The 26311-nt window shown below is 39.6% G+C and overlaps 1 protein-coding gene across 1 annotated transcript in view; it reads left to right on the forward strand.

Annotated features, from left to right (window-relative positions):
• Positions 1-26311, forward strand: part of nrg1 (neuregulin 1) — a 151852-nt gene that overhangs the window by 121370 nt on the left and 4171 nt on the right. The window contains exons 4-9 of the mRNA XM_042336801.1: positions 521-668; positions 8299-8357; positions 15543-15566; positions 20829-20931; positions 23682-23808; positions 25736-25866. Coding sequence (XP_042192735.1) covers positions 521-668; positions 8299-8357; positions 15543-15566; positions 20829-20931; positions 23682-23808; positions 25736-25866 — 592 coding nt within the window. The remainder of the gene's footprint in view (positions 1-520; positions 669-8298; positions 8358-15542; positions 15567-20828; positions 20932-23681; positions 23809-25735; positions 25867-26311) is intronic.

The raw sequence follows: 26311 nt of genomic DNA on the forward strand, positions 1-26311 counted from the left end.
TATAATTTTCCTATAGATCTATTTCCTGGTGTTTGGGATAAAAAGAGCTCCTAGCTTTTACTGATTTAAAAGTAAAACTGATTACTTCCAGTGGTTGAATATTGACTTTCAGGATAATATTTACGGTAATAAATTATTCCAGAGTAATAGTTCCTTCAAAAAAAATTGGTCACTTCAATCTGCGACTGTTTGCTATGCTGTTTGCTGCTGTGTTTCACCCACAAAAATATACTGTCAATTCACTTTACAGTATATTCTGTGAAGCTCTTTGAGACATCTCGAAGATGTGATAAGGCGCTATATCAAATGCAAGGATTATTATATTATTATTAATCCCCACACATCCTGATATATGATATTTTCAAATGGCAACAAAAAAGATTTAGCCCTGGTTCAAAAATACTAAGAGCTCTTTCCTTGCACTAGACTGCTGACAAAGCTGTTAGTTAGTAATGGTGTTTTACTAATGTGTTTAATAATACTAATCTCTCATCTTTATTGTCGCTGTTCTTCCCACCAGCAGTTACCAAATCTCCTCCCATGCCTGGGTCGTCTCCCCCCACGCCTGGGTCAGGCCATGGCAGGCCTTGCAACGACAGTGAGAAGCTCTACTGTGTGAACGGAGGACAATGTTTCATTATCGACCGTATTAATAAAATCTCCTGCAAGTAAGTGAATTCATCCCCTCAGTTCTGCATATTGGCTTCGAGGGCGCGCATGTTATTCTATTCAGTGTCAAGAGTTTGTGTTTAACGAACGTTATCAACACTGTTAGAGCACGTCACTTATGCCCATGCTAAATGTTCAAATGCAGCTCCATGCTTAACATGAAGGCAATGCATTTAAATGGTTGATCTTCAAACCTGTCACAAGGAATAGCTCCTCTTTTGATAAGTGTTGCATAATTACTTCAGCCCCGAAGCATCTAAAAAAGCATTCAGTCATAAAATTATGACTTGTTCTTCAATGTTCTATAAGCAAAATAAGGTTATTCATTTAATGGTATATTGTAACACTAAGGTCCGTGAATAGAAAATGTGATTTTAATTTGGTTTAAAGGAAAAAAATATTAACCTTCCTTTCAGAACGAAAGTGCCATAATAATAATAATAATAATTATAAGCCAGTAAGAAATGTAGTTTCATTTTGTAAAGCAGGTGCTTTAAAAAAAACTGCAACCGAGTTAAACATAATTTATTATCCGTACAAAATTGAAGTAATTATGTAGTGCAATGCTTCATTCAAAGAGAGCAATTGTCATTCTCAGTTTTAAGAACTTAATCGTATAGTCATTTGTTGGGTCTATTCAGTGCACCAACTCGCTTCATTTGACTTATGCTGCAACTATGGTCCTCGGTGCTTCTCATACCCCCCAACATTGCACCTGACACCTCCCCCGCTGGGGAACTGCCTCTATCCTAACCTATTTTTCAGTCTAACCATGCCTAACCTTGCACAGCTTGCTCCTGACAACGGTCTGTGAGAGAGAGAGCATCAGGAGAATCCAGAATTCGGCAAACTGTTAACTACAGCCTGAAATGTCAAGCCATTTAAGAATTGCAGAGAAAAAACTATATCAAAATTAAGACTGAATTCAACATTTTTGCCAAACTCTGGTTGCTCTAAAATGCTCTATAAATAGAGTAAATCTAGACCCGGCTAGAATTTTTCTCCCTGCGTGCCTGAAATAGATAAAATAGATCAATTTCACAGCAGCAACAATCACTTAGATAAACCCAAGGTCACCTGTGACCTCCACCTACCCATATGGTTGCATGCTTTGATTCTGGTCTCATTTAATAAAACTAGTTATTTCTTTAAAAATGTGATTATCTGGGGGGAGAAAATCTATACAGTTAAATACATAAAGTTGTGGGTTGTCTTATTGCTTAACACTGTAAATCCCAAGATTCACTTCCAAAAGCTTGAGCTTCACTAAAGCTCAATTACTTCATGATTGCGGAGAGAGTGATTTCCACCATGGGTTCAGGACACTTCCTTATTCCCGTTCAGATGCCTGTGATGTCCTGTGTTATGCCTTAGTCTCTCACTCATGGGATGGGGAGCGGTGGGGAGATGGGGTGGGGGGAGCGTGGGTAGAAATAATTCAGTACGCAAACCTTCATCACAAGCTGATTACATATTTAAGGGATGCTAACAAAACAATTTACATAGATGCTAGAATCTGCCACTTGCATGATTGACCTGTGATTAATCATTTCTAGATTTGCTTCAATCCTTCTAGGTAACTCCTAACACTTAAGTGGAAAGCCTGGTTCTATTGGTCTGCTGTGTGGTTGAGTTTATGTCTAACCTGCCTAGTTTTCTCAAAAGTTAACCTGCGATTGGTTTACACGCAATAGGACTTACACGACTAAGTTGCATGTGTGTATATACAATTGTTTATAAATCTATGTACAGTACTTTACGTATGCATAATATAACTTGGGGCAAGCTTATATTGACTGCCTTTAAAAGATCCGGTGTTTCTGACTCCAGGACGGTTCACATGCTTATGTAACTGTCCTTGAAACGATATGAACAAAAGCAATGTACTTACAATTGTTTGATATCTGCATTGTTTCCTTTATCCATTTCCCACTGTCTCCTTGTCAGATTCCCATGTCCCTTGTCCATTTCCTATGTCCATACTATATCCTTGTACTGTACTCCTACCCTCCCTGCCCTATGCCCCGCCTCATCCTAACCCCCAGCTCGGGTACAAATCCCTAACTGTCCAACGCCTTGGGACGTCCTCCCGACATGATAGGTGTTATACAAATGTAATTTTATTGTTGTCCATTTCCCATGCCCATACTGAATCTTGTCAGGTTTCCTTGTTCTAGTTTTATTTCTCATTAACCTTCCACTCAAAGTACAATCCAAAACTTCCAACAGTCATATGCACATTCGGCACATAGTGTACCCATGCTGGCAAAGTGATTTGTTTTGTAAGTTCAGAAGAAAAGACCACTTTGGATTATTATTTGATTAAAAATGAGCGAATGATCACAGTTAAATCAAACTATAGAGGCTTCTGGCAAGCGACAAGTGTTGCTCAGATTTGATCAACAGACTGAATGACATTTACATTTTGGGTCTTGCACAGCGAGTTTCTTTCCCCTCCCAATTAATGATCCCTCTTTATCAAATAATTTAATTTCTCCCTTCACTAACCCATTTCTCCTGTGTCCTCTTTGACCCAGTGTAACAGTTAAACCGTACAATAAGTAGAATTTAAAATCATATCCTTCGGGTCTGTAACCCAATTTTCAATCTGAAACAATCATTTGTCACACTGAACCTGTGTTTATAGAGAGAGCACACTTAAAACCAGTGTCAACATGGTATACTCTGAGTGTGCTCGCTGCTCTCACAATGCTGTGATAAGCCTTCTGCACTCGTTTTGATGCTGATCTTTCTGTGATCTAACGAGAGTTGAAGAATAGATTTGTAGAGGATGAACCCAAAAGATTACAAGGTCTTGACAATGTTGTAATGAAACAATAGTTACAAATACACTTGTAAAGAACCCAGCAATATTCAGAAATAACATGCGAGTATAAACTCTCAATGGTTTATAATTAATTGTTCCATACAATCTAGATTTACTCAATAATTTGTAGCATTTCAAAGCATCCTAAATTCAGTCTTTATTTTAAAGATGGGCTTGCTGTAGGTTTGTCTAACCAGGTGGAAAATTAAGGCTCAATTCAACAATTTGCCAAATTCTGCATATTCTGAAATGCTAAGAAAAGGTGAAATTTCTCCCCATATTTATTCTTAATTAATGCAAATTACATAACAGCAATGAAACAAAAATGCATCTAAAAAAATGCAACACATATGGGATGGTTTAGATAAACTTGCAGGCCCACATTTCCCACCTTATCTTGGCCTGTAAGACTGTTGTTTTAAAATTTAAGATCAAAAAGAATAATGGAGTATTGTTACACTAATAAATAATAAATAATCCTTACGTTTGGTGAGGATTTCCACTTTTACCTCAGGAGGATGTCCCAAAGCGCTCCACAGGATATGCTGTAAAGTGAAGTCACTGTGTATTTTGTGAGTGAACGCAGAAACTTTTTTGCGCTGAGTAGTGTCCCACAAACAGCCATGTAGTGAAACCCCAATTATTTTATTTGGGCGATTGTTGGCAGGTCACTGGAAGAAATTCCCTTCCGTTTTAGAATAGTGCCATGGGATCTTTAACATCCACCTTAACAGGCAGACAGGTTTAAGAGCTCATCTGAAAGACGGTACCTCCCAACAATACAGCACAGGCCCAGCATGGAGCATAAACTCACAACCTTCTGACTCAGAAGCGAGAGTGCCACCAACTGAGCCAGACTGACACACAAATTAAGACTCAGTTTGGAAGAACTGCTGAACTAGCAAATTAAGACAGAATTTTCCACAGTTCCGAGATTAAGATAAAATGGTTTTACAGCCTAAGACTGAGTGGAGCTTCATGCTTCTAACTAACCTACCTATTTATGGGTTATCTCTCCAAATCTGAGCATCACAGCAGCAGCCAAACATTCAATAAGTCACAGCAAATGCTGCAAGTCTTTAAACAAAGGACCAAAATGAACTGCCAGAATCTCACTGTGGGTGGCCTTAGAAATTGCCCATTGTTATTAAGCGGAAACATGCTGGTGATATGATGTGGTTTCAGAATTCACAAGCAATTCCAAAATGCATTGACCTGTGAGATATTTTAGCTGCTTCATTAGGCTGATGCAGAGCTTGGTAGAGTTCTTTCATGTGCGTGCAAAACTCATCTTGGCTCGTCAGTTTCGATAGTCTTCGATTTCAAGATCCTTTCAAATCACTTAATTCCCTCACAACTAACTACCTATCCGATTTGCTTACCCCACACTCCACCACCCGCTGCTTCTACTCGGCTGGCTCCAGCTTTCTGTTTGTCCCTCGTCCCTCTGCTCCACCATCGGTAGCTGTGTCTTCAGCCACTACGCTTCGAAACTCTGGAACTCTCACCCTCAATCCTTCCGCCTTGCCCCCTCCCTCCCCACTTTTAAATCTTGCCTAAAGTCCTTCCTTTTTTGCTCGTGCTTACGGTCACATCCCTTTTCCCTCTCCCCCTGGCTCAGGGTCAGATTCCACCACTGTCAAGCGCTCCAGGATGCCACCTCGGGTGAAGGGCAATATATAAATGCAAGTTGTTGTTATCTTCCCTATGGGTGGAAGAATCGAACTGAGAAACTATGATCATGGAATTTAAGCAAACGGCAAATGCCACACTGATTCAACAGGGGGTTAAAATGTGACCATTACGTACGTCGGAGCAATGGAGGAAGGAGCTCCACATCATATTTAATGGATGCGTGTGATCCTTTCCCTCGAAAAGAAAATAAATGTCCATTTCCCCGAATGAAAACACAGCAATTTCATAATCTTATCAGTGGCGCAGTGCATTGGGATGATTCTGTCACACTGACGCATCTTAGAATGCAGTTGGATGCTGATAAGTGCGTGAATAAGGTACCAAGAAATGTTGTGCTTGGATCAGAATACTGCTTGGGTCAGAAGTACATTTTTCCGGACTGGACTGTACGAAATACAGAAATCACAAAAGGCTCTTGTTCAAATGGCAAAGGTGAACCATTATCTGAGTGTTATTTCCTCAACCAATAGATTCATTTCAAGAAGTTATGTTTAAAAAAAAGCATGAAAAAAGTCCATTCGAGCATCAAACTTATTTCTTCCCTTGACTTTGCCCAACTGGTGCTGTCTGCTGTATCCCTCAAGGATTGGACCAATGCCTCATGCAATTGCCAATGCCAATGTCCACCTCAGACCCTGCACCTCACCGAACTCTGCCACTCTGAGACACTTAGAAATGTAAATGCAACTTATTGTTGTTGTTGCATTCATTTCTGCCCTTTAAATCGTAGTTCACCCTTAACCGAATCATTAAATTCTTAAATGGAGTGTTTTCCATTCTCCTCTCCCCCGCACCCCACCCACACCACCCAAAGGAATCCTAACACCAGTGATAAATTTGATCATTAGACTGCTGACCATTTGGTTTCACAGCACAATCTTCTAAGGCTAACCAAAAACATCGCTACCAAATAGCTGACTCTGGTTGCTATCAGGCATTTAGCTGCTGCTGGAATAGGGCACATGAAGTACCTTTATGATTTAATGACTCAATGGCAGCTCTGTGTGCAGGATATCAATCATTAAATGAGATATTAGTTATGTAATCTTCCTGGTAACACAATCCCATAACTCTCAATTGAAAGCTTTCTTTCTTTGTATCCAGGAACAAAATACCTCTCTTTAAGATTCTCCCTATTGTTATTTGTACGTGTAAATGCACCACATCATGTTACCAGAATGAATATCTATTTAAGTGCAGCATCTTGCATGGTCTGGTGCTGTTGCTTTTATGGAAAGGATTTATTGCTGTGTAAAAGGTAATCAGAAATACCAAATTCTCTGTCCAGCTTGCAATGCGATGTGAGCAGGCTTTTTTAAAGCCCACAAAATATACAGTCAATTCACTTTAAGGTATGTTCCCGTGAAGCGCTTTGAAATGTCTCGAAGGCATGAAAAGGAGCTACATCACTTTAAAGATTATTATTATCAGATTTTTAAAAGAGAAGATAGAAGGGGAGGTTTTGCTGTGTAATAATCTTTCCAGTGCCGTTTTAATTAATATAGATCATTGAAAAACCCCACACTCAAGCAAATAGATTTCTGGTGACTATTCCCATTCATTGCTCCCTGACTGGAGCTGTGAAGCACGTGCATGTGAGATTCCATGTGTTTCCTACTTCAGTCCATTGTCAATACATAGCATCAGGCTCTCTCCGATGAAGGTAATGGTAATTTCATTCATGGTAGGGGAATAACAGGGGCCTATTAAATATTGCCATCGGGCACGCAGCTGATTTTCGGAAACAGCTTCACAGGAGGTGGGTCTGTTGTGATCACCAAGGAGTGAGTGCTGATAACTGTTAAATGAATAGATCTCCACATGTGTTTTGTTCTGTTTGTTTTATGTCCCCTTTCTGCCCTCCAGGTGCGAAGATGGATTCACTGGAGAAAGATGTAGGATCACTGTACCCATGAGAGTCTTTATACCTGAACGTATGTGAAGATATAATAACGCCTTTTTTTTCTCCTCTCCCTACAGCTCAGAAAAGGATTCCTTGGTGCAGTCGCTGATAAGGGGGGATTTGTATTTCTTTAAAAAAACACGTTTCAATTTAAAATGTAAGCAGGTCGACAGCCTGCTATTCCTAATATTAATCTTTGTTTGAACAAAATACATAGCATAGCAACAATTTTGTTCAAATACCTTAAACTGTCTTTTCAGCCATTGAAATCCTCCCCAATTATCCCTCTGCTCCTCCCCCTCTTCGTCCCCCTCCCCCAGCCCCCTAAACAGAGAGCTTAATCTTGTAACGTTTCATGCTGTTTCTGTAAAACAAATTCCAAAGACACAGTTCCTCCTGTGTTTATGATTGACAAAGGCTAAGGATCCCGACAGCAAAACTGACATCGGTGTATGAGTCTTTCTGCTTGAAAGGTTTAAAAATCTGGCATTTTCAAGAAGTACATTGAAACACTGAAACCAAACTTTCTCAGACTCCTGGAAAACCTGGGTCTAGATTTACTCTTATTTTAAGAGCGTGCAGAATTTGGCAAACTCTCAAGGACGGTATTTAGAAACTTTTTTTTCCTGCATTCTTTTAAGAACTACAGAAATAAGGGCTTCAAAGCTAAGTCTGAATTCAAAAATTATCCAAATCCTGTACACTCTGAAATGCAACATGAATGGAATAAATCTAACGCTATCCCAGGTTGAATTTTACTTCTTAGCTTTCCTTTATAATCTGACGCATGTTCTTTTCATGATATTTCACACTTATGGAGTAGGATATTTCCCATCCATTTATATTGTGAAATAATCCCAAGTGGAATGATAGAAATATTCACAAACTGTGAAAGTATATTAATTGACAGCAAGCTTCCTGCAACGTTTAATCAGATTGCAGCGTGGATTGAGAAGTGCTGCCGCAGAGCTCATTGGGTTGAATTTTCATGGCTGGAAAATGCAGGGGATAAATGTATATTTTCTCCCTGATGTTCTCCTTCTCAATGGAAGCCAATGAGATGGTGAATATCGAGGGTAAATTTGCAGGTGAAGTGAAACAATCAGCGACCACACCAAGGTTATCAGGCTCAGTGCAGAGGTTTGCTCTTTCCTGACTGATCTTCTTTCTCCTCTCTTTCTCTCATTTTTATTTGTCTTGTCAGGTGCCCAAATGAATTTACTGGTGATCGCTGCCAAAACTACGTAATGGCCAGTTTCTACAGTACGTCCACTTCTTCTTCTGTCTCTCCCTGAATTGGAGCTTGCTTAGTCACACTGTTGCTTCCTGCTGCTGTTGCTGCTCCTGCTGCCTGCATCTTCCTCTAAGATTTCAGCCTTCAGTCAGACGATAGCTCTTCCCCTTAGAAGTGAGAGGAAAAAGATAAGAGAGGCCACATCTGCTTGCAGCATGTAGCTGGCCACAAAGCCGAGGGCCTGTGTTTAGTGTTGTGTTCTTTAATAAGGAGGCAAATGGTTAAATGGTTGACCGAGAGATAGCGCTAACCATGCTCAGCAACTATCGAGGCAGATGACAGGGAGATGGATTGCGGTGTTCAGCAATGAGAATTGCAGGTCAGAAAAGTTGGAGAGAGAGATGATAAGTCTTGTGATCAGTCTGGGAGGTGATGAAGCGATGATGGGTAGGGGAAGAGATCAAGGATAGTAACCCCCAAAAAATGCAGATTGAGGAAAGTAGGAGCAAGGACGAGACGGTGTAAGGTGACGTGGGGTGTACAGATTAAAGAGCATTCCCTCGAGAGATGGGGATGTTCAGAAGAATTGATGATTCAGGAAGAGTGAAGAGCCGAGAGATGACAGAGAGTTCATCATTAAAAACAAATCTATTGCTGGAAACACGAGATACAAGATATCTTAAAAAACAGCATCTTCTAGTTATTGTCTCAGCTGTAGAATAACATCTATTTTATGATGGAAAGAAACGAGTTAAGCTTTCAGTCAAAAGGGATATCGGATTGAAGACAACAAGGATTTTATTTATCACCTTCTGTGTTGCACACCTCATTATTTAATGTATCTCACATTAAAATACCTGATGCTCCCACCCTCACAATTGAAAATTCCATTCATTTTATATTGACACTCTAATTTTTTTGTAACGCAACTTCAAATAATAGTTGTACAGGGAGATAGGTCTCTTCCATGAAGCTGAATGAAGCTGAATAAGTCAGGAAAAGTAGCACTTAATGACCTGCATGCCGAATGGAATACAGAGATACTGCCCGAAATAGCTGAGAGGATAATTGTATCAAATAGGGAGTCTATGATAAATGATGACAGCTTGGATTTTATAGCATCTACACGGTGGGTAGAGCTAAGGATCTAAAATGCTACGTGGACAGGCACAGCAAGTGCAGGAAGAGTGCAAGTTCACCAACTGTGGCATTATAAACACAGCAGGTTTCTGTTTAGTGTTGGTTTTGTCACCACGACATAAGGATGCATTCGAGAGAAGAAATCAAGGAACAGAAGCCCAAAATGGGAGAACTGCAGGGATCCATGAGAGCAGGGAATCAAAGAGAAATGAGAGTGTTCTTAGAGTGTGCGTCTGTCACTGTCACATTCTCCAATTAATGATTGGAGTCTTGCAGTGTAAGAACACAGGGAATAGACTGAAGGAGGCATCGCAAGAATAATAATGATGTGATTCTTCTGCCTTATTGTTTGGATCTGAGAGTTAATGGAGGAATACAGCCTCTAATATGGTAGAGTCAGGTAAACACCATTCAACCCTTGTAGATTAACCCTTTGAGTATTGAGACATGTGGCACATCATGTATTCCTCTCGCCCCTTAAAGCAAAAGCCACTCACTTAGGTATAGTAGCCTCTGATGTACAGTTCCCGAGAGATATAGCATCAACTGCACCCATGAGAAAACATTGTGTCTATACTCATCGGGCTGCTGCGATACTGGCAAGTGATACTGAAGAAAATTGGAGAAAATGGTTAGAAAACTCGCTCACACAGACCGACAATTTTCCTGTACAAATCTGTTGCTGATGAGTTCAACCTGGAGCCCCAACGCTTTCCAGGACAAGGTATTGCATCATCACTACTGTCTGTGCAGCTGATGTGTGCTTTAAGTTCTCTCTGAATCCCTCTGTTTGTTGGAGAAGCTTTACCCGGAGTAAGAGAGGAGATCAAGCAGCCCTGCCCATCACATTCCATCTTCTGTGCCTCCTTCTGACCTCCATCGATATACCAACAATTGATATACTGAGCCATGAAGAGTTTTGCAACCTATGTTTCCTTTCCCCTGGCCAGAATGTTCTTGTCAATAGTGACACATTGGGAAGGCAGAGGCATGAACAGAAGAACAGCTATGTCCTCAGTAACCTACGAAAGCGAAGCCTTCCTCAAGAATGAAGATGTGCAATTGACGAATGATGGAATTAGATGGAATTGATGTCAGAGGATCAGGAAGAATAGTGTATTGTGAGCATCCATGTCAATGAGGTAGACACAAGCTTGATTGAGGGACTGAGCTTTCTCAGTTGCACAATTTCTAAGTTTGCATATAACACGGAAATAGGGATAGGTACTAACAATGAAGAAGATTGTAAGCAACAGGCTCGAGGGGCAGAATGGCCTACTCTTGGTTCTATGTTTCTAAGAGTAAAGGAATGGACACATTTAGACAGTGCTCTTTGCAGTTTTGAAGGAAGGAGAAGGTGAACAAATGGTTTTCATGGATTCTGACCTTCAGTGCACCAACTCCTTTTAATGTCTATGTAGATCCTAGGCTGTAGGAAGGGAGATTGTGATTTATGTGGAAAATCACAAGAGTGAAGATCTGTCTCCTGTATCACAATGTGCTTAAATATCTTTATAACGTCAGACTCAATAATATGCTTGTCACAGAGCCATGTAATACGAGAGCACAGGGATAAATCAGTTTATTTTTCCCCAAGATAGACAGTGAGATGAATGGCCACAAATCTGTTTTAGCTGTTGTTGGATTGGCCATTGTTAGCAGGATATTCAGTGACTGAGAAATGATAGAGACCAGAGTCTGAGGTGAGGCAATGGAGTATTTGACCATATTTTTAAATCCCAAATACTCTGTCTGGCATTGTAAATTGTTACAGAGATTTATTTTGCTTTTTAGATTAGCAGAAAGGGATTGTGAAATCCCAAGGCAGGCATATAAGCAGAAAGGAATTGTGATTAAAATTAATTAGAATATGCTGATCTAGGATTATTATAATGGACACAAATCATTTTTCTAGTAGCTACTGCAGATATTACACAAGATTGCAAACATCAATATCAATTAATAGTATGAGGATGTGAATCTGAATCATTTAGGCCAGAATATTCAAGCCATATTCAATCAGTTTGCTCCATTCCAAAGGTCCAATGCTTGGAAGAATGAATAAAGGAAAATGCACTGAATTTAGAAGATAAGTTGATGGACCTCAAGTTTTAAACAGCATTATCTTGGTGGAATGCTTTCAATGTGTGTTTGGCATGAGGGAGAGAGAGAAGAGGCAAGGGGGGAGGGTAAAGGGTTGTAGGAGAGAGCATAGATTGGTTGAGTTTACATGAATTAGGGAATGATACAGAATCAACAGGAGTCTGTCAAAATCAGTTAAGCAGTGAACAATGAGTGGATATGCTAGCGTGAGGTGGAGGCAGAATGGGACAGGAAGCTGCTGTCTGTCTGAAAACTCTCCAATCTCAGTATTAGCATATCTCAGGATATGAAGTGGTGAAACAGGGACAAAGAATGCACCGTCTCAGAATGTGTCAAACCTACAATGTTACTTTAAGCAAAACATATCCCGAGCGAGATGAGACATGGGGGCCCGGACTATATCTAAGGAGGGAGAAGGTCGCTTAATTGTTTGGGGAGTGAGGGAGGGAGGGGGTTCAGAAAATATCTATGCACCACCTTCTTCGGAAAGGAGGGAGACAGGTAGATTTACCTAGGAATTAATAAAAGTGAATATTCCTGACAGCCCGTAACAAATAGATGGTCCTCAATCAAATTACAATGGGGCTAAGTGGTCAACCAAGGTTGGGTGCATCACCCAGATTGTGTTTAATTTACACTACCTAAGTTTGATGCAGAGAAAAAGAAATATTTATTTTGAAGCAGCACAGCAACTGTCACCCAGGCCAGCAAAGTCGCTTTTAAATCGAATTATGAACTATGTATAATTCCTAGTATTAAACATCAGCAGGAATCATACAATTGTGAATGGAGGGAATCAATGATCGTGTTACTGGAGATTGAGCGAGGAGATCCTTTAAGTTTATCCTCCATGTTTAGGAACAATTCAGATTTGGAATGAAAGATTCCGTGGCCAACGGAGAAGCCATATAACATTATAGTCAGCACTGCAGACTTTGGCCATTGCTTGAATAACATGAGGAAGTATTGAAGGGTGAGAGGAGTGCTAAACTCTGATAGTGTAAGGAAATAAACAACAGCACAGACATCTTGCCATCCAGAAGTATGATGCTGTAACATTGGTCTTCCTGTAGTCTTCTTTAAAAGGCAGAATGTTTTGTACTGACACAGTCTGAGGCCAACGTGCATTTTTTCAGTACCTAATAAATGTGTTGTTAAACAAAGGAAAGAGGATATGATAAGATTCGACGGGTTCCAGCCAAGTACAGGCTGATAATTCCTAAAGTGCACATTCCACAGCTCCAAGCATGTGCTAGTTTTTTTCAAACAACCCATTTCAGTTGCTAATAATCTTGACACAATCCTTTATGTTGAGAATATGCAAGAATGATTTTAGAGCTGTCAACATTGTTCCAATGCAGTTCTTTTGAGATTTGAGCTTATTTAAACCATCTAGCATGCAATGTGTAACCTGGCGTACGACAGTCCCATTGAGCCAGGCAAGGAATATAAATATATCCAATCCTCTTTAATGTTGACCATTTCACAAATGTGTATTATTGCCTCAAATAATATAACATGTTATTAATCTGCCGCACAATATTGTTCATGTGGTCCAAAATAACGTAGCACAGTTTTAATGTACTCAATAATAATCCTTGCATTTGATATAACGCTTTTCACGTCGGGAGGACGTCCCAAAGCGCTTCACAGAAGACACTGTAAAGTGAATTGACTGTATATTTGTGGGCGAACGCGGCAGCCAATTGTGCACAGCAATGTCCCACAAACAGTCGTAGATTGAAAATGACCAATTTATTATTGTTTTTGGTTTTGGAGGAATTATTATTAGGCTCTGTGTGGAGTAAGGAAACTTGCCCAAGGTTTCGCCCTCTGCCTGGAATTGAACTCAGGTCTCTCACTTGCAAAGCGAGTGCTCTAACCACTGAGCTACAGGACTCCACATATAGACCATATTGTTCACATTTGATGGGTGTAAAACTTTGCAAATAGATGCAGAACACACAGCAGTTCCTTTATATGTACGCTGTGTGGATTTAAGGGTAATGTTACTGAAATCTGCCTGCCAGCTCAACCTAATCCATTACAGGGGCTTAGACAGTGGTCAAAGAGAAACCAATTTGTACCACATGCGCCCACAGCAACAAATATGTCACATCCCTTATCTCTGCCAGAATTCAAATCACACTCTTCGCCCTCTTCCTGCGCTACCAACTAACGCAACTTCCAAAAATGTAGCAATAAATATTTTGACACTTGTAATCTTTTCTCTGAAATATTACGAATGCAGACGAATTGTTATCAGCCGGAGCACCTTATTACAACTGAACTGAGTTTCAATTTCTATAAGAAAGCCAGTCTCTAGGAAGTTTACAACACAGAAATATTTTAAGTGGCAGTCTGACATGAACCAGATAAACGTATAGCTGTAGCTGTTTTTGTTGAATTCTTAATATAGTAGTTTCTGGTTAACTGTTTGTGTCCTTAAATAAAGTTGAATAACGTAGCTTGGATTTGTGTGGGAGTCAGAGATCTGTGAAGAGAGAGATGCATGCAGATAGTATTGTCTTTATGTTCTGTGAGCATGTTCCCTTTATAACGCCCCTAGTCTGAAGCTTATGAAACTCCTATTTTTTTCTCTCTTTTGATGGCCTTTTCTTGAACCCTGATGTGAATGTGCCTTTCTGTGCTGTAATTGTAGCTACAACTAACATTCTTTGTTCGTTCAAGTGCAAGCATCCACTAAAAATTGTAGTGATATGCATGTTTGAGCTTGTGAGTGTTTAACAGCGGTTACTTTTCTTTTCAATGGAACTAATATGTATTGTTGGCAGTGCTCACATAGGACTGCAGTGGTGATCAATGCTGGACAAGGAAACCCAAATGTGATCATGTCGAGTTTCTTCCTGAAAGCAAAACATGAGCGTACAGGGAATATTTTGAAAACGAGACATTCTTTTTATGGGGGGGGTATTTTTTTTCCTGTAACCAATGTGATTCTCGAATTGAAAGGGCTACTATCCCTTCTAATACCTTAAATATAAAATAACTCTAACTGTAGTGGAATAAGTTGTATGATACCGTTCGTACCTTGTCGAAAGGGGATTGACTTCAAACTCTGGACACTTGAGTGCCAATCAGTAGGTTTTGCCTGACTGTGTCCAGCCAGCAAACACAGAAGGGGTAGGGATTTGATCGCACTCATCTAAAATAGCAACCCCGCAGTCTTCCCATTACCGCTTCTAGCTGTTATATCAAGTGTGGAAGTCTCCCAGTTCATGGAAAGCCTGATCGTATTGAAAGTTTTCTCCTCTGCCTGAAACTCTTGTCAACTCTTCACTCATTTTGATTTAAACATGCAGGAATGTAGCTCGTACTGAAAATCAAGCTCCATTTTACACAGCCCAGGAAGGCACATTTAGCTGTGCTATGGATTATGATCTGTTTTTTTCTGAAGGGATGATTTCACAAATCTCACTTTTACCATTTCCTCCCCTATTCCATTTCTCCCTCACCATCTCTAGTCTGCACATAAGCAATGGCAACTTTGGCTTTACCATCACTAGTGTCAGAGTCCAACTGAAGAAATTATGATATTCATAGTTAAGTTCAGATAAACTACGTATGGCTATATTTACTTCATATTTCATCTCCAGTTAAACAGGGGTGGGGGGAGGAGCAAGTTAATATTTCAGCTAAAATTCTTTGTGATATTCCCAGGCACTTTTCGTGCCATTGATGTCCAGCTGCTTTAATTGCTGTGGAGATTTTCAAATCATAGTTTATTAACAAAGTACCAATTCCCTGGTGGGTTTTCTGACCTCAGACAAAGCAGCTTATCTGAGCACTGCCTAACCATGAATGTTGCCACTCACCATGTCTTCCGTGTTCGAGCACAGGCTAACCATGTTACTCACGTGTACCTTTTTGTTCCAGTATGTTGTATCTGCTCTTCTCTGAAACTTTTTTCCCTTTTTTTTCTTTTTTTTGTCAACTTTCTGCATTGGCAGAGCATCTTGGAATTGAATTTATGGGTATGGACAATCATTCCTTTTAACCTGCAGAATAAACTCTTAACAGCTAGGACCTACCTTCAATTCTTAACCAGTCTCCCCGCCACCCACCCCATCCCCACCCCCTCCCTTTTGCTTTCAGAAGGGATGATCCATTCCGAATAGCCTGTCTGCCATTTTAATTAATGTTTCTTGGGTAACAAATAGAAAATGGGAAAGGGAGTGTTTCCCGGACATCTCACGAACAGCAACTATCTTCATTTGACTGTGAAGTTGCACAGCTTAGACTTTCAATTAGCACCCATCTCATAGTTGTCAGTCTGCTTAAGACTTTCTTACCAAAAATACCAGTTCAGAACCCTCAACAATTCAACAAGCTTGTCCAGTGAGAGTTAAACCCATCCCCTGGTCTGTGCTGAATTAGCAGATCTTGGCCAGTCAGTGGTTGAGGTGCTGGTATTCTTTTCAACACCAGCGGTTTAGGGAGGAAAGCTTGCTAAGCTCCCATTCCTGATCGCTGCATAAATAGCCAACAAAATTCAACCCTGAGACTCCCACACCCATACCAAGGTAATGGAGGGTGACAAGAGCAACATGGCATTGTACCTCTAGTAAAAGAGAAAGGGAGACAACTGCTTTCAGGGCAGGAGAAGATTAGCGAGGAAAAAAATAATTGGGTTTGAAATCAATCCCAGTATTCCATTCTATTGGAAGACTCGAAAGAGTTCGGAGTTCATTTGATTATCAGTTTTAAGACTCTGACATCATGGTGTGTTTCCGAATTCAATTTTTCATTGAATTAAGTGGAAACATCTAATTTAATATTGATAGAAAATTAAAGGCCAACAATTAAAATACAGCTAGCTGCAAGCCTGCCTCGCTACTGGGCTACAGTAAAACTCTTAACAGGCATCAAGATAAATATTCTTACCATTCAGTGTTTAAAGCCTTTTTTTTCTTAAAGTAACCAAAATCATGGTATTGTAACTTAATAACTAACTAATTATCAATGATTAATTAATAATGAATTAACCCTTATTTAATGCATTAATTAAATTGGATTGTATTTCAAACGATATTGCAAAATGTTACATACCAAATCCCAAAGTTTATCTTTAAAGGCCATGACTTTTGGAATCAAATTGGTTCTTTCTTTGTTTAATTCGCCCCCAAATTATTTTGCTGAATGTAATAACATTTAAAGTCATATTTACATTTTATTTCCAAACTTTTTGCAATTTGGCCGATAGTTCAGAGACCTCCAGGCTCAAAACAACACAAACCTCTGGGCTCTAAAGGGTTCAAAAGCTAGGAGTCCCAACTTCTGGACTGCCCACGAGAATGACCTAATAAACATGAATAGGAAACAACTCAATTTACAAGACGAATAAATAACGTTGCAGAAGTAAATGATATTTCTGGCTGCAGCTTGTGAAAGCTTTTCTGAATGGCAGGGCTTCAAGACTTGATTTAGAATCTCTGGATTTTGCCCTCTCTTTGAATACCCACTGCTCTAGGGATTCCCGAAGGACTTTTTCCATGTCACTTACACATGAGTTGAAACAATTTCTCCCAGCTCAAAATGATTTGGGCTATTTGGCTTTGCCACATCAACTTGTGGCTTTGAAATTAATGAAGTCATCTCAACCATTAGAACACCTCATTGAAATCCAAAACGTATTGGCGCTCATTTCTTAGGCAATGAAAGCAGCATTCGGATGGCTGTGAGCTTGAGGTGACATACTCAGTGCACGTTTGGTATACTGCTCAAATTGCCTTCGAGGAAAGAGCTGACTCTCAACTGGCATGTGGGTTTCATTAAACAAAACATAGTCAGACCTGTTGGTGTACAGAACACGGCAATAAACAGACATAGTTCTGGTAATTCCCTAACAATGGAAGAGAAGTGAGATATGATACAACTTCCTTCCTTTTCTCCTTAGAAGCCTTCAGTCTCACTGGGCTCATAAAAAAAACAGTTCACAGGAAATCCATTGAATTTTTCTAATTCAAATCGAGGCATTTTTGTACCACCATTTAACTCTTATGCTTTTGGCAGTGGTAATATAATGGGGAAAAGACCTACAGATGAACCTTCAAGGCACAAATTAATGTAGGTTTATATCAGGGTATATATCACTCAACAGGTTTGACAAGTATATCCTTGAGGTAATCAAAACCATGGCCTCATATGAATTTGAAAGTGAAATTTCAATTTAAATAGACCCAAGGAATAAAAACTGGATTAAAACATCTTAACATGAAGAAGAGAGAGAAACAAAGGAAAATATGTTATTCTTAATAAACGGTATAGAATTTAAAAACAAACTAAAAAGATATTTTAACTCCTGTGCATATTTTAAAAAACATTTTGTTTGTAACATAGGAACAAGAATAGGCTATTCAGCTATTCCACCTGTTCCACCATTCTATTAGAGCATGGCTGATCTGTACCTCGACTCCAATTACCGCCTTTAGCCCATATCCCTTGAAAGCCTTATCTCACAAAAACATAGAAAGATAAGCAGGGCACTTCATTTGAATTCAAACCTCAGGAATCCTAATCTGCGTTTTTGTCGCCCAACAGTCAGTGAAGAACACAAACCGATAAGTCAAAAAGAACTGGTTACCAATTTGACTGAAGTCTTTCCCATTTTAAATTTTTGTCTTTTTTGTAATTTCCAAAGCACCCAAGTACAGGCAGTGTATTTTTGTGCTGGCACAGGCAGTCGGTGATTATATTGTATGGGACATCCCTTCGTACTCTGCTTCAATCAGCTTCCTCTTCAAATCTTCCTCTCTCTTGTTTTCCAGTAAGAAGCATGCTATGCCAGGCCTACAGTTGACTCCTTTAACCCAAAACTACTTTTTTAAATCAAAATCTCTACCCTTCTGGCATCTTCTTGCTACCCTTTTGTTTTTATGTTCCGTTTGAATACTCCCTGCATTGGCGAAACTAGTATTTCCATAATACAGTAATTCTCCTGAATTGATGTATAGACTCTATAGTGATTGTCTCATCTGTCATGACTGTCCCATGTTCTTTCTGTTTAATAGCTATGCAGGATCAGAGACAAAGTGTATCATTGATGTAACACGAAAGCTGTTTACTGAAAAACTGTTGCTCCTTTGTTGCGAATGAAAATCAGGAACTATTTGAAGTTTTCTCATATGATTTGAAGGACAAAGGCGCAAATTAAATTAAATTAAAAATGCTGAAACATTTAGCAAGGATTAATTGGTCGTCTTGTTCCTCTATAGATGTATATATTTGAAAAGCTCACAAATGTGCATCAGTGGGAAGAAAGTTAACAAATAACATGAGTTTCCAGAACTGAACTGGCTGATCTGGGAGACCGAATAGTCTGGGAGGAGCTTTAAGGAATTGGATGCCCTCTCTCTTAAAAGAAAGGCACTCTCTCCCAATCATTTTTCCAATTGCCCGTCTCCAATGTTAACATACAGATGATGGATTTTTGCTTGCTACAAATATCACATGCACCTTTTCGGAAGAGAATGAAAAAAAGATGATTTGATTTAAGAGAAACTGCATATTCCTGATTTTCATAGCCCCCAGCCTGCCACAGTAATTCTTTCATTGGCAGCTCTTTCTCTTTCTATACAAATTTAACAGAATGTTTTTAAAGATAATTTGATCCTGTGAATGTTGTGATTGTTCTCCTGTGTGCCAGGCTTAAGAGGCTTGTTACTATTGAATGTTTCTCTGTATAAAACAAGTTGGGTGCTGACTTGTCCCACCAAATAACATTGACAGTAGAGCTTCTCCACAAGGCTTGCCCTTCTCCTTCGGCTGAAAGGGGAAGGTGAAAAAATGGAAAGAAAAAGCTCTGAAATTATCTTTTCAAACGATTGCATTATAAGGTGGTGAAGTAACAGAATTGGCTATCAATATATTAAATGGCTATATAATTGCTAAGGCCCATCCTGTTGGTGCTCTGTGCAGGAAACATCAATGAGTAATAACCAATTTAGTTTTACTGTTTTTATATCTTTTCGTTACATATTTCATCTATAACTCTCAGGAGTTATAAGCTGCACTGCGGGGATTAAAAGAAAGGCAGTAACTGTCACACAGAAGCTTTTCATTTGCTTCTAGTTTACTTCCGTTCATGCTCTGCTTGAGTAAAAGATGCTAGCAAAGTGAGGTGCAGATCTCTTTTGGGTCTAAGAAATGCGCAGGGACGGGATATCGATACACTTTAAGTTTGTGATCAGCAAGAGTTAAATAGTTTCCAAACACATTTGAATGAATGGGGAATATGCTTATTTGTAAGAGTGCCACAGATCAAAATAGATTCCTTTTGTTTCCTTCAATTTTCTCCACTCCTGCCCTAACCACTGGAAGCACTTGCTTCCTTTTTCCTTTGACAGTAATATCATCACTGTATGCAATCGGCCCTTTTTGGATATTCTCGATATCCGTAGTGGGGTCAGTGAAGCCCTCCCATCCTCACTAACCCCAGAGCGCTGTGACCTGTGTCCTGTTGCGCTCCTATAAGCCGTCCGGCATGAAGGACGCTATATAAATGCAAGTTGTTGTTGTTTTGCTGAGGGCATTTATTACTCACTCCAACTGTAATCCAGGCTGAGATCAGCTAATTCAGCAGAGCCTTTGACCTCCTGATCTGAACAGCACTATAATAATAATAATCCTAGCATTTGATATAGCGCCTTATCACGTCTTCTAGACGTCTCAAAGCCCTTCACAGAATATACTGTGAAGTGAATTGACTCTATGTTTTGTGGGTGAAACACGGCAGCCAATTGTGCACAGCAGAGTCCCACAAGCAATCGTGGATTGAGTGACCAAATTATTATTTTTTAAAGGAATATTACCCACAGAAAAGCAATCCACCAATCGACTAGTGATAGTAATGATACTTGGCTAGTTTGACCTGGATTTTTTTTTAGACAAAATGATTATTAAATGGGGGTGTCACAAGTAAGAACTGACAATGACCTTAAACATCATCTATCTGTTGCTGCCCATTTTAAAGAGCTTCTACTTAAGACAGGGCATGAATTGAAAGTAACGGTGAAGTCGAAAGCATTTGGTAAACAAGGAGCTGCCTTTTTTTTTCAACTGTTGATGTCGGTCTTCACTTTGTGTGGTGCTTCACGTACAGAAGTGGCAAAGCAAGCCAAAGTGAAGACTCCTCCACCTCGCTGAATGTTCCCGTTTTCACGGTGCGCGCTGACGTCTCTGCGAAGCAGGACCCGCCCGAGGCCATAATGTTCTTTGTTCTCTCGTCCTTTCTCCAGAGGCTGAGGAGCTGTACCAGAAACGGGTACTGACAATAACTGGCATCTGCATCGCCCTGCTGGTGGTTGGCATCATGTGTGTGGTGGCCTATTGCAAAACCAAGTAAATGCAAATACCTTTTGTCCTTTCAAATGATAGCTGGAACCTGTCTGATCTGTGTCCCATGTTCTGTTCCTTCTTGTATCTAATTACAGGAGATCCCTGTACACCTCCTGCATTACAGCACTGTGTCAGGATAGCATCTCAGCACTCTGAGACACCATCCTGCATGAGGGGTGCTAAATATATGCAGGCTGTTGCCCCATCTTTATAAGGTGGGTGGGTAGGAGGTAAGAATAGGAGGCATATGTACACCATGGATTGAATAGAAATTGCCAGAAGGAGGTTGAAGGAAATCTAGGGGTGTTCGTTGACTCATCTGTAACAGGCAACAATAAACAAAGCAAACAGGAGCTCAGCTATTTTGTCAAATCAGCTGAGTTCAGATCTTCAGATGTCATACTCAAATTGTGAGTCAGGTTAGGTGCATCTAGACTTTGGATACAATTCTGAGGGCCCTCTGACATAAGGGGCTGCCCAAACCCTAGGAGTAGTGCAAAAAGGAACAAGGATCTTGATCCAGTGTAAGAGGAAGGAGTAATGTAAGTAATGGTTAGACAAGCTGAGAACATAAGATCATAAGAATTTGCTACGCAAAAGAAGACCAAGGTCCATCTTGTTCGCCTTCCACCACCCCGGCAGTTGCTTGACGTGTCGTGTCCCAAACTATTTCCTGAGATATTATTTTCTAATAATTTTCTAAATATTATCTAATGAAAGCTGAAGACTCAGAGAGGATCTTATTGAGATGTAAACGATTTATCAATAACAATAATCAATGTATTTGATATAGCACCTTTCACATAGGGAGGCTGTCTCAAAGTGCTTCACAGGATTTATTGTAAAGTGCAGTGAATGTCACCAAAACAAGTATCAATCCTGTCAATCCTACAATATTCCAGAGGAGCACAACAGCTTTAAAACATTGAACTCTACCCATTGGGTGAAGTTCCTTGATAAAAGCTGATGGCAAAAGGTAATAAAATTCAAAAGATAAAGAATGGAGAAGTGATGTGGTTTACTCTAATAGCTAATTACACTAAAAGCATTTTATCAGTAATTACTATTAGTTGCAGTGACTGTTTTTGCTGGTAAATTTGGAAGCCACATGACACACACTATTCTGGAGGTCTGTTGGCCAGGATACTGAGAAAAACTCTCTTTGCTCATGGGTTAGTGTCATGGGATCTTTAATCTTATTGCTTTCAATGGGTGGCATTAATTGAATCTTGAATACAATGAATTTAATGCGGCAGACAGGAGCTTGGTTTAACATCTTATCTGAAAGACCACACCACCAACAATGCAGCACTCCCCCATTACTGTACTGGAGAGTATCTGCCCCAAAGATGAGCTCAAGTTCCAATGTGGGGTGAACCCATAACTTTCTGACAGAAAGACAAAGAGTATTTATCATAGCCTGAGCACTGAATGTAGCTTATCTGACCAGTCTCTCACAGTGGGTCAGTGAAGCTTGCAGTACAGGGGGGAGGGGGGCTGGAGACCGGACCAAACTTTAGTGGTTAAGAAAAGCATTGACTCAATTTATGTCATTTTTAACTTTATTCAATCCTGATCAAGACTTCCACTGCAATTCTAACTCTGAATGTTCTCACTTAGAATTGAATGCATGTACCAATCAAGCAAGACGCTTCTTGAGATGGAAGGGGGATAAAAAGATTCAAATGAAATAGTTTATGTGTTGCTCTTGTCCAAAATGTTTGAATCTCAACAATGTGGTTGAAATTGGTTTTGGATAATGCAGATATCACAGTCAGCATTCTGGAAAAATGTATGTAAAATGACACCCTACTCACAGTGAAACTGTCCAGTCTAGTTAACCTTCCATTTCTTCAATTCTTTTCCATATTGATCTTTCTTTTCCTGGTAGAAAACACTCCATGACTTCAGTAAAAATAAAATAAATCTATATTGGTGGCTGGATATAGAGGAAAGATAGATTAAATTCAATATATTGAACATTTAACCAACGTCTTCTATTGAAGGCAATACTCCCACTGACTCTCTCAGTAATCTGAAGCAGATGACATTGAATATACATTAAATGTACTGGAACAGTCAGGCTACAAAGGATTAACACATTATGGAGACTTAACCTGATATCTAAGCATTAATGAAATGTGTAAAATGTATTCAGATGATAGAACTCTTTTAATATATACATAGCGCAGACATATTTCACATTTAGATTAAACACTGCTTATCCTTTTGAACCGATGTATCATGTCAGTATTTCATTGTTACTGTTCTTATTTCATATTTTGTGGCTGGGGAGTGGGGGTTGGTGTGAAGAGAGAAGCATTGCATTCAGGCCTGTGGAGTCCTGTAGCTCAGTGGTTAGAGCACTTGCCTTGCAAGCGAGAGACCTGGGTTCGATTCCCAGACAGGGCAAAACCCAGGGAAGTTTCCTTACTCCACACACATGCCTCTGTTTATGTAGCAGTAAATAGGAACCCACTTGTTAGTGATTGGCAGATTGCCTTCCGGAGGTAATAATCCCTCCAAAATAATAATCGTTTGGTCACTCAATCCACAACTGTTTGTGCGACACTGCTGTGCGCAATTGGCTGTCACGTTTCGCCCACAAAATGCACAGTCACCACACTTTACAGTGTATCCTGTGAAGCGCTGTGAGACATCTCGAAGATGTGATAAGGCGCTATATCAAATGTGAGGATTATTATTGTAAATTAATTCATGGATCTTGTTTTGGTTTTGACCTTTAACCATAGGAAACAGAGGAAAAAGCTGCACGACCGTCTCAGACAGAGCCTCCGCTCCGAACGAAGCAACATGGTGAACCTTGTGAACGGACCCCATCACGCCAACCATCCTGCAGATAACGTCCAGCTTTCCAACGTAGGTTATGGGAGTGCGTAGATACTGTGCAAATAGAGGCTATGTTGGGAGAATTTGCGAAATTCAAATTCTGGACACTCTGATCAGCTGGGAGTCAAACCATGCTTAAGAATATCTAAACTAGACTGAGAGCCCCACAAGGACATGTTACCTACACATTGGAAATCTCCCTGTGTATAGAATGGAACACTATCTCCTTGGAGAGATGCACCCTGATTACCTAATTCCAATGAGCATTGGTGTAAAGCAAGAGGCAGCTGCTGAAGTCTAACTTCCTACAAGACCATTTTATTTCAAATGTTAACATTGTGGATAATTGTGAGCAATTCTTAAATTCAGTCTTAATTTGAAAATTAAGTGTTACGAACTGCAGAGAAAGCACCTTGCAAATGAAGATCGAATCGAAGAATTTTCCACGGTTCTGCGAGATCTTAAGCGTTAAGACAAGATGGGCTAAGACTAGGAAGAATTGAAATAGGTTTCCCTGAATTGCATCATTGCAACTAATTGATATAATTGAGGTTTTATAGCAATGAGTCACTGTAATTCATACATATTACTGAGCGTAGCAACTGCTCAATCTCGTCAACAGGCGGAAAATAGGTTACCAGTTCTGATGAACGGTTGGATAAGAAAGGTAATAAGAAAGAATATAGTTCCAGCATTTTCTCTTTTCTCTCTTTATTTAGGATTTCAGTATTCCCAGTTTTTATATATTTTAACAGGATGGGGGTTAGCAGGAGTTCTTGTAATTGGCATTCACAGAGCAGAACTAACCACTGGCTTGGGTTTTGCATGATTAATAGATGTAAAAAACTAGCAGCTTTTGGTTTGAGGGATTCCTAGCTGCCATGTGAGATTTAGTTGCAGTGGAGCATGTGCTTAGCAGAATTATCAATGATCTTATTTCTGCTTAAGCAATTACCAATTTCTGTACAGATTTATCACTGCAAATTGAAAATTAAAGGACAAAACTAAATGCCAAGTCTAGCATTCTTCCAGGCTGTGTTGGGTGAGATGGTGCAGATGTGTCCGTTATCGCTCTGAAATACTGGTGGGATTTTGTGTACAGTATTCCATTCCACTCCATATTGTTGGAGATAACCAAGTACAAGGCTGTTTGTATAGTCAATAAATAAATAAATTACAAACAACAGAAAAGATATTGTTATTTCTGAGATTTAAAGTGACTAATCTCATTGCATTTTGCTTTAAACATTTTGGTCTGACTCATGCCTGTTTTTTAGTAGCTGTAGCTTTCCTAGTGAGGTCTGGCATTGCAGTGGATAATGAGTGTCAGTCATTGTAAATCTCGAATCTCTAGCCAACCATTAGCAGTAATGTGAATTCCTCATTTCAAATCCATTCCAGGATGAAGTAAACCCACCTTAAACATCTGAGTATAAAATAAATGAAGTGCGGCCAAATAGTTCACGAACAAGTCAGATCAACAAGTGATGAATATAGTTTGCCTGGGATTGAGCTTTGATGTACTAAGTTGTGCAATTCTTGCTATCAGTTGTTGACTTGAAAGGTCTAGAAAATGTGATCGTCACAGGAAACTCGAGCGCACAGCTTTTTTTTTCATGTTTGTTAATAAACTAAAATATTAATAAGACAAGAATAATGGACTACAGTGATTTTCTGTCGCTAACTCCTCTTTGAGGTACATTAGTAGCTGCAGAGTACTAAACCTGGTTATATCCTAGTGCCTTGGGACATCCTCCTGACATGAAAAGCTCTATGCAAGTATAATTCTTTGTTGTTGTAAGCAACAGTGGGCACATAATTGGCACATTTTAGCATAGTTTTTATTCGAGAATAAAAGTTTGGCCTTTACTATCGAAGATGCTTATTTCACATAGTAATAGGCAGGACAGGAGCTGTGTGTTATGAGCAGGTCTAACATTCTGCTTTCTGTTTACAGCAGTACATATTAAAACACCCAGGATCCGCTGAGCACGTTATTGAACGGGAAACGGAAACTTCATTCTCCACGAGTCATTACACATCAACAAGCCAGCACTCCACGACAGTTACTCAGACACCGAGCCACAGGTAATGCAATCTGTGTTAAGCCATTGGATATAATTTATAATTAATAACTCTTGCATTTTATATAGGACCTGTAGAATCGATATTCAGTGTCTCTAAGCGCTCACTTGAGAAGTTTGGCACATTGTAGTGAATGAATTTTGTAGGCAAACATGACAATTGCTATATTTGCATACAGCAATATTCCCCAAAACAATCATGAAGTCAATGACTAATTTATTGATTTGGAAGATTATTGGCCAGGGCATTGGAAGAAATTCCCTTCTCTTTTCAAATAGTCTCATTACCTGGCAGATGAGACCACAGTTTCACTGTCTCATCAGCAAGGACGACATCTCTGATAATACTGCTGTGCGCAATTAGCTGCTGCGTTTTGCCCACAAAATATACAATCAATTCAGTTTACAGTATATTCTGTGAAGCTTTTTGAGATGTCTCGAAGACATGA

Source organism: Callorhinchus milii, unplaced genomic scaffold (genome assembly GCF_018977255.1).
Source record: "Callorhinchus milii isolate IMCB2004 unplaced genomic scaffold, IMCB_Cmil_1.0 Scaffold1, whole genome shotgun sequence".
NCBI lineage: Eukaryota > Metazoa > Chordata > Chondrichthyes > Chimaeriformes > Callorhinchidae > Callorhinchus > Callorhinchus milii.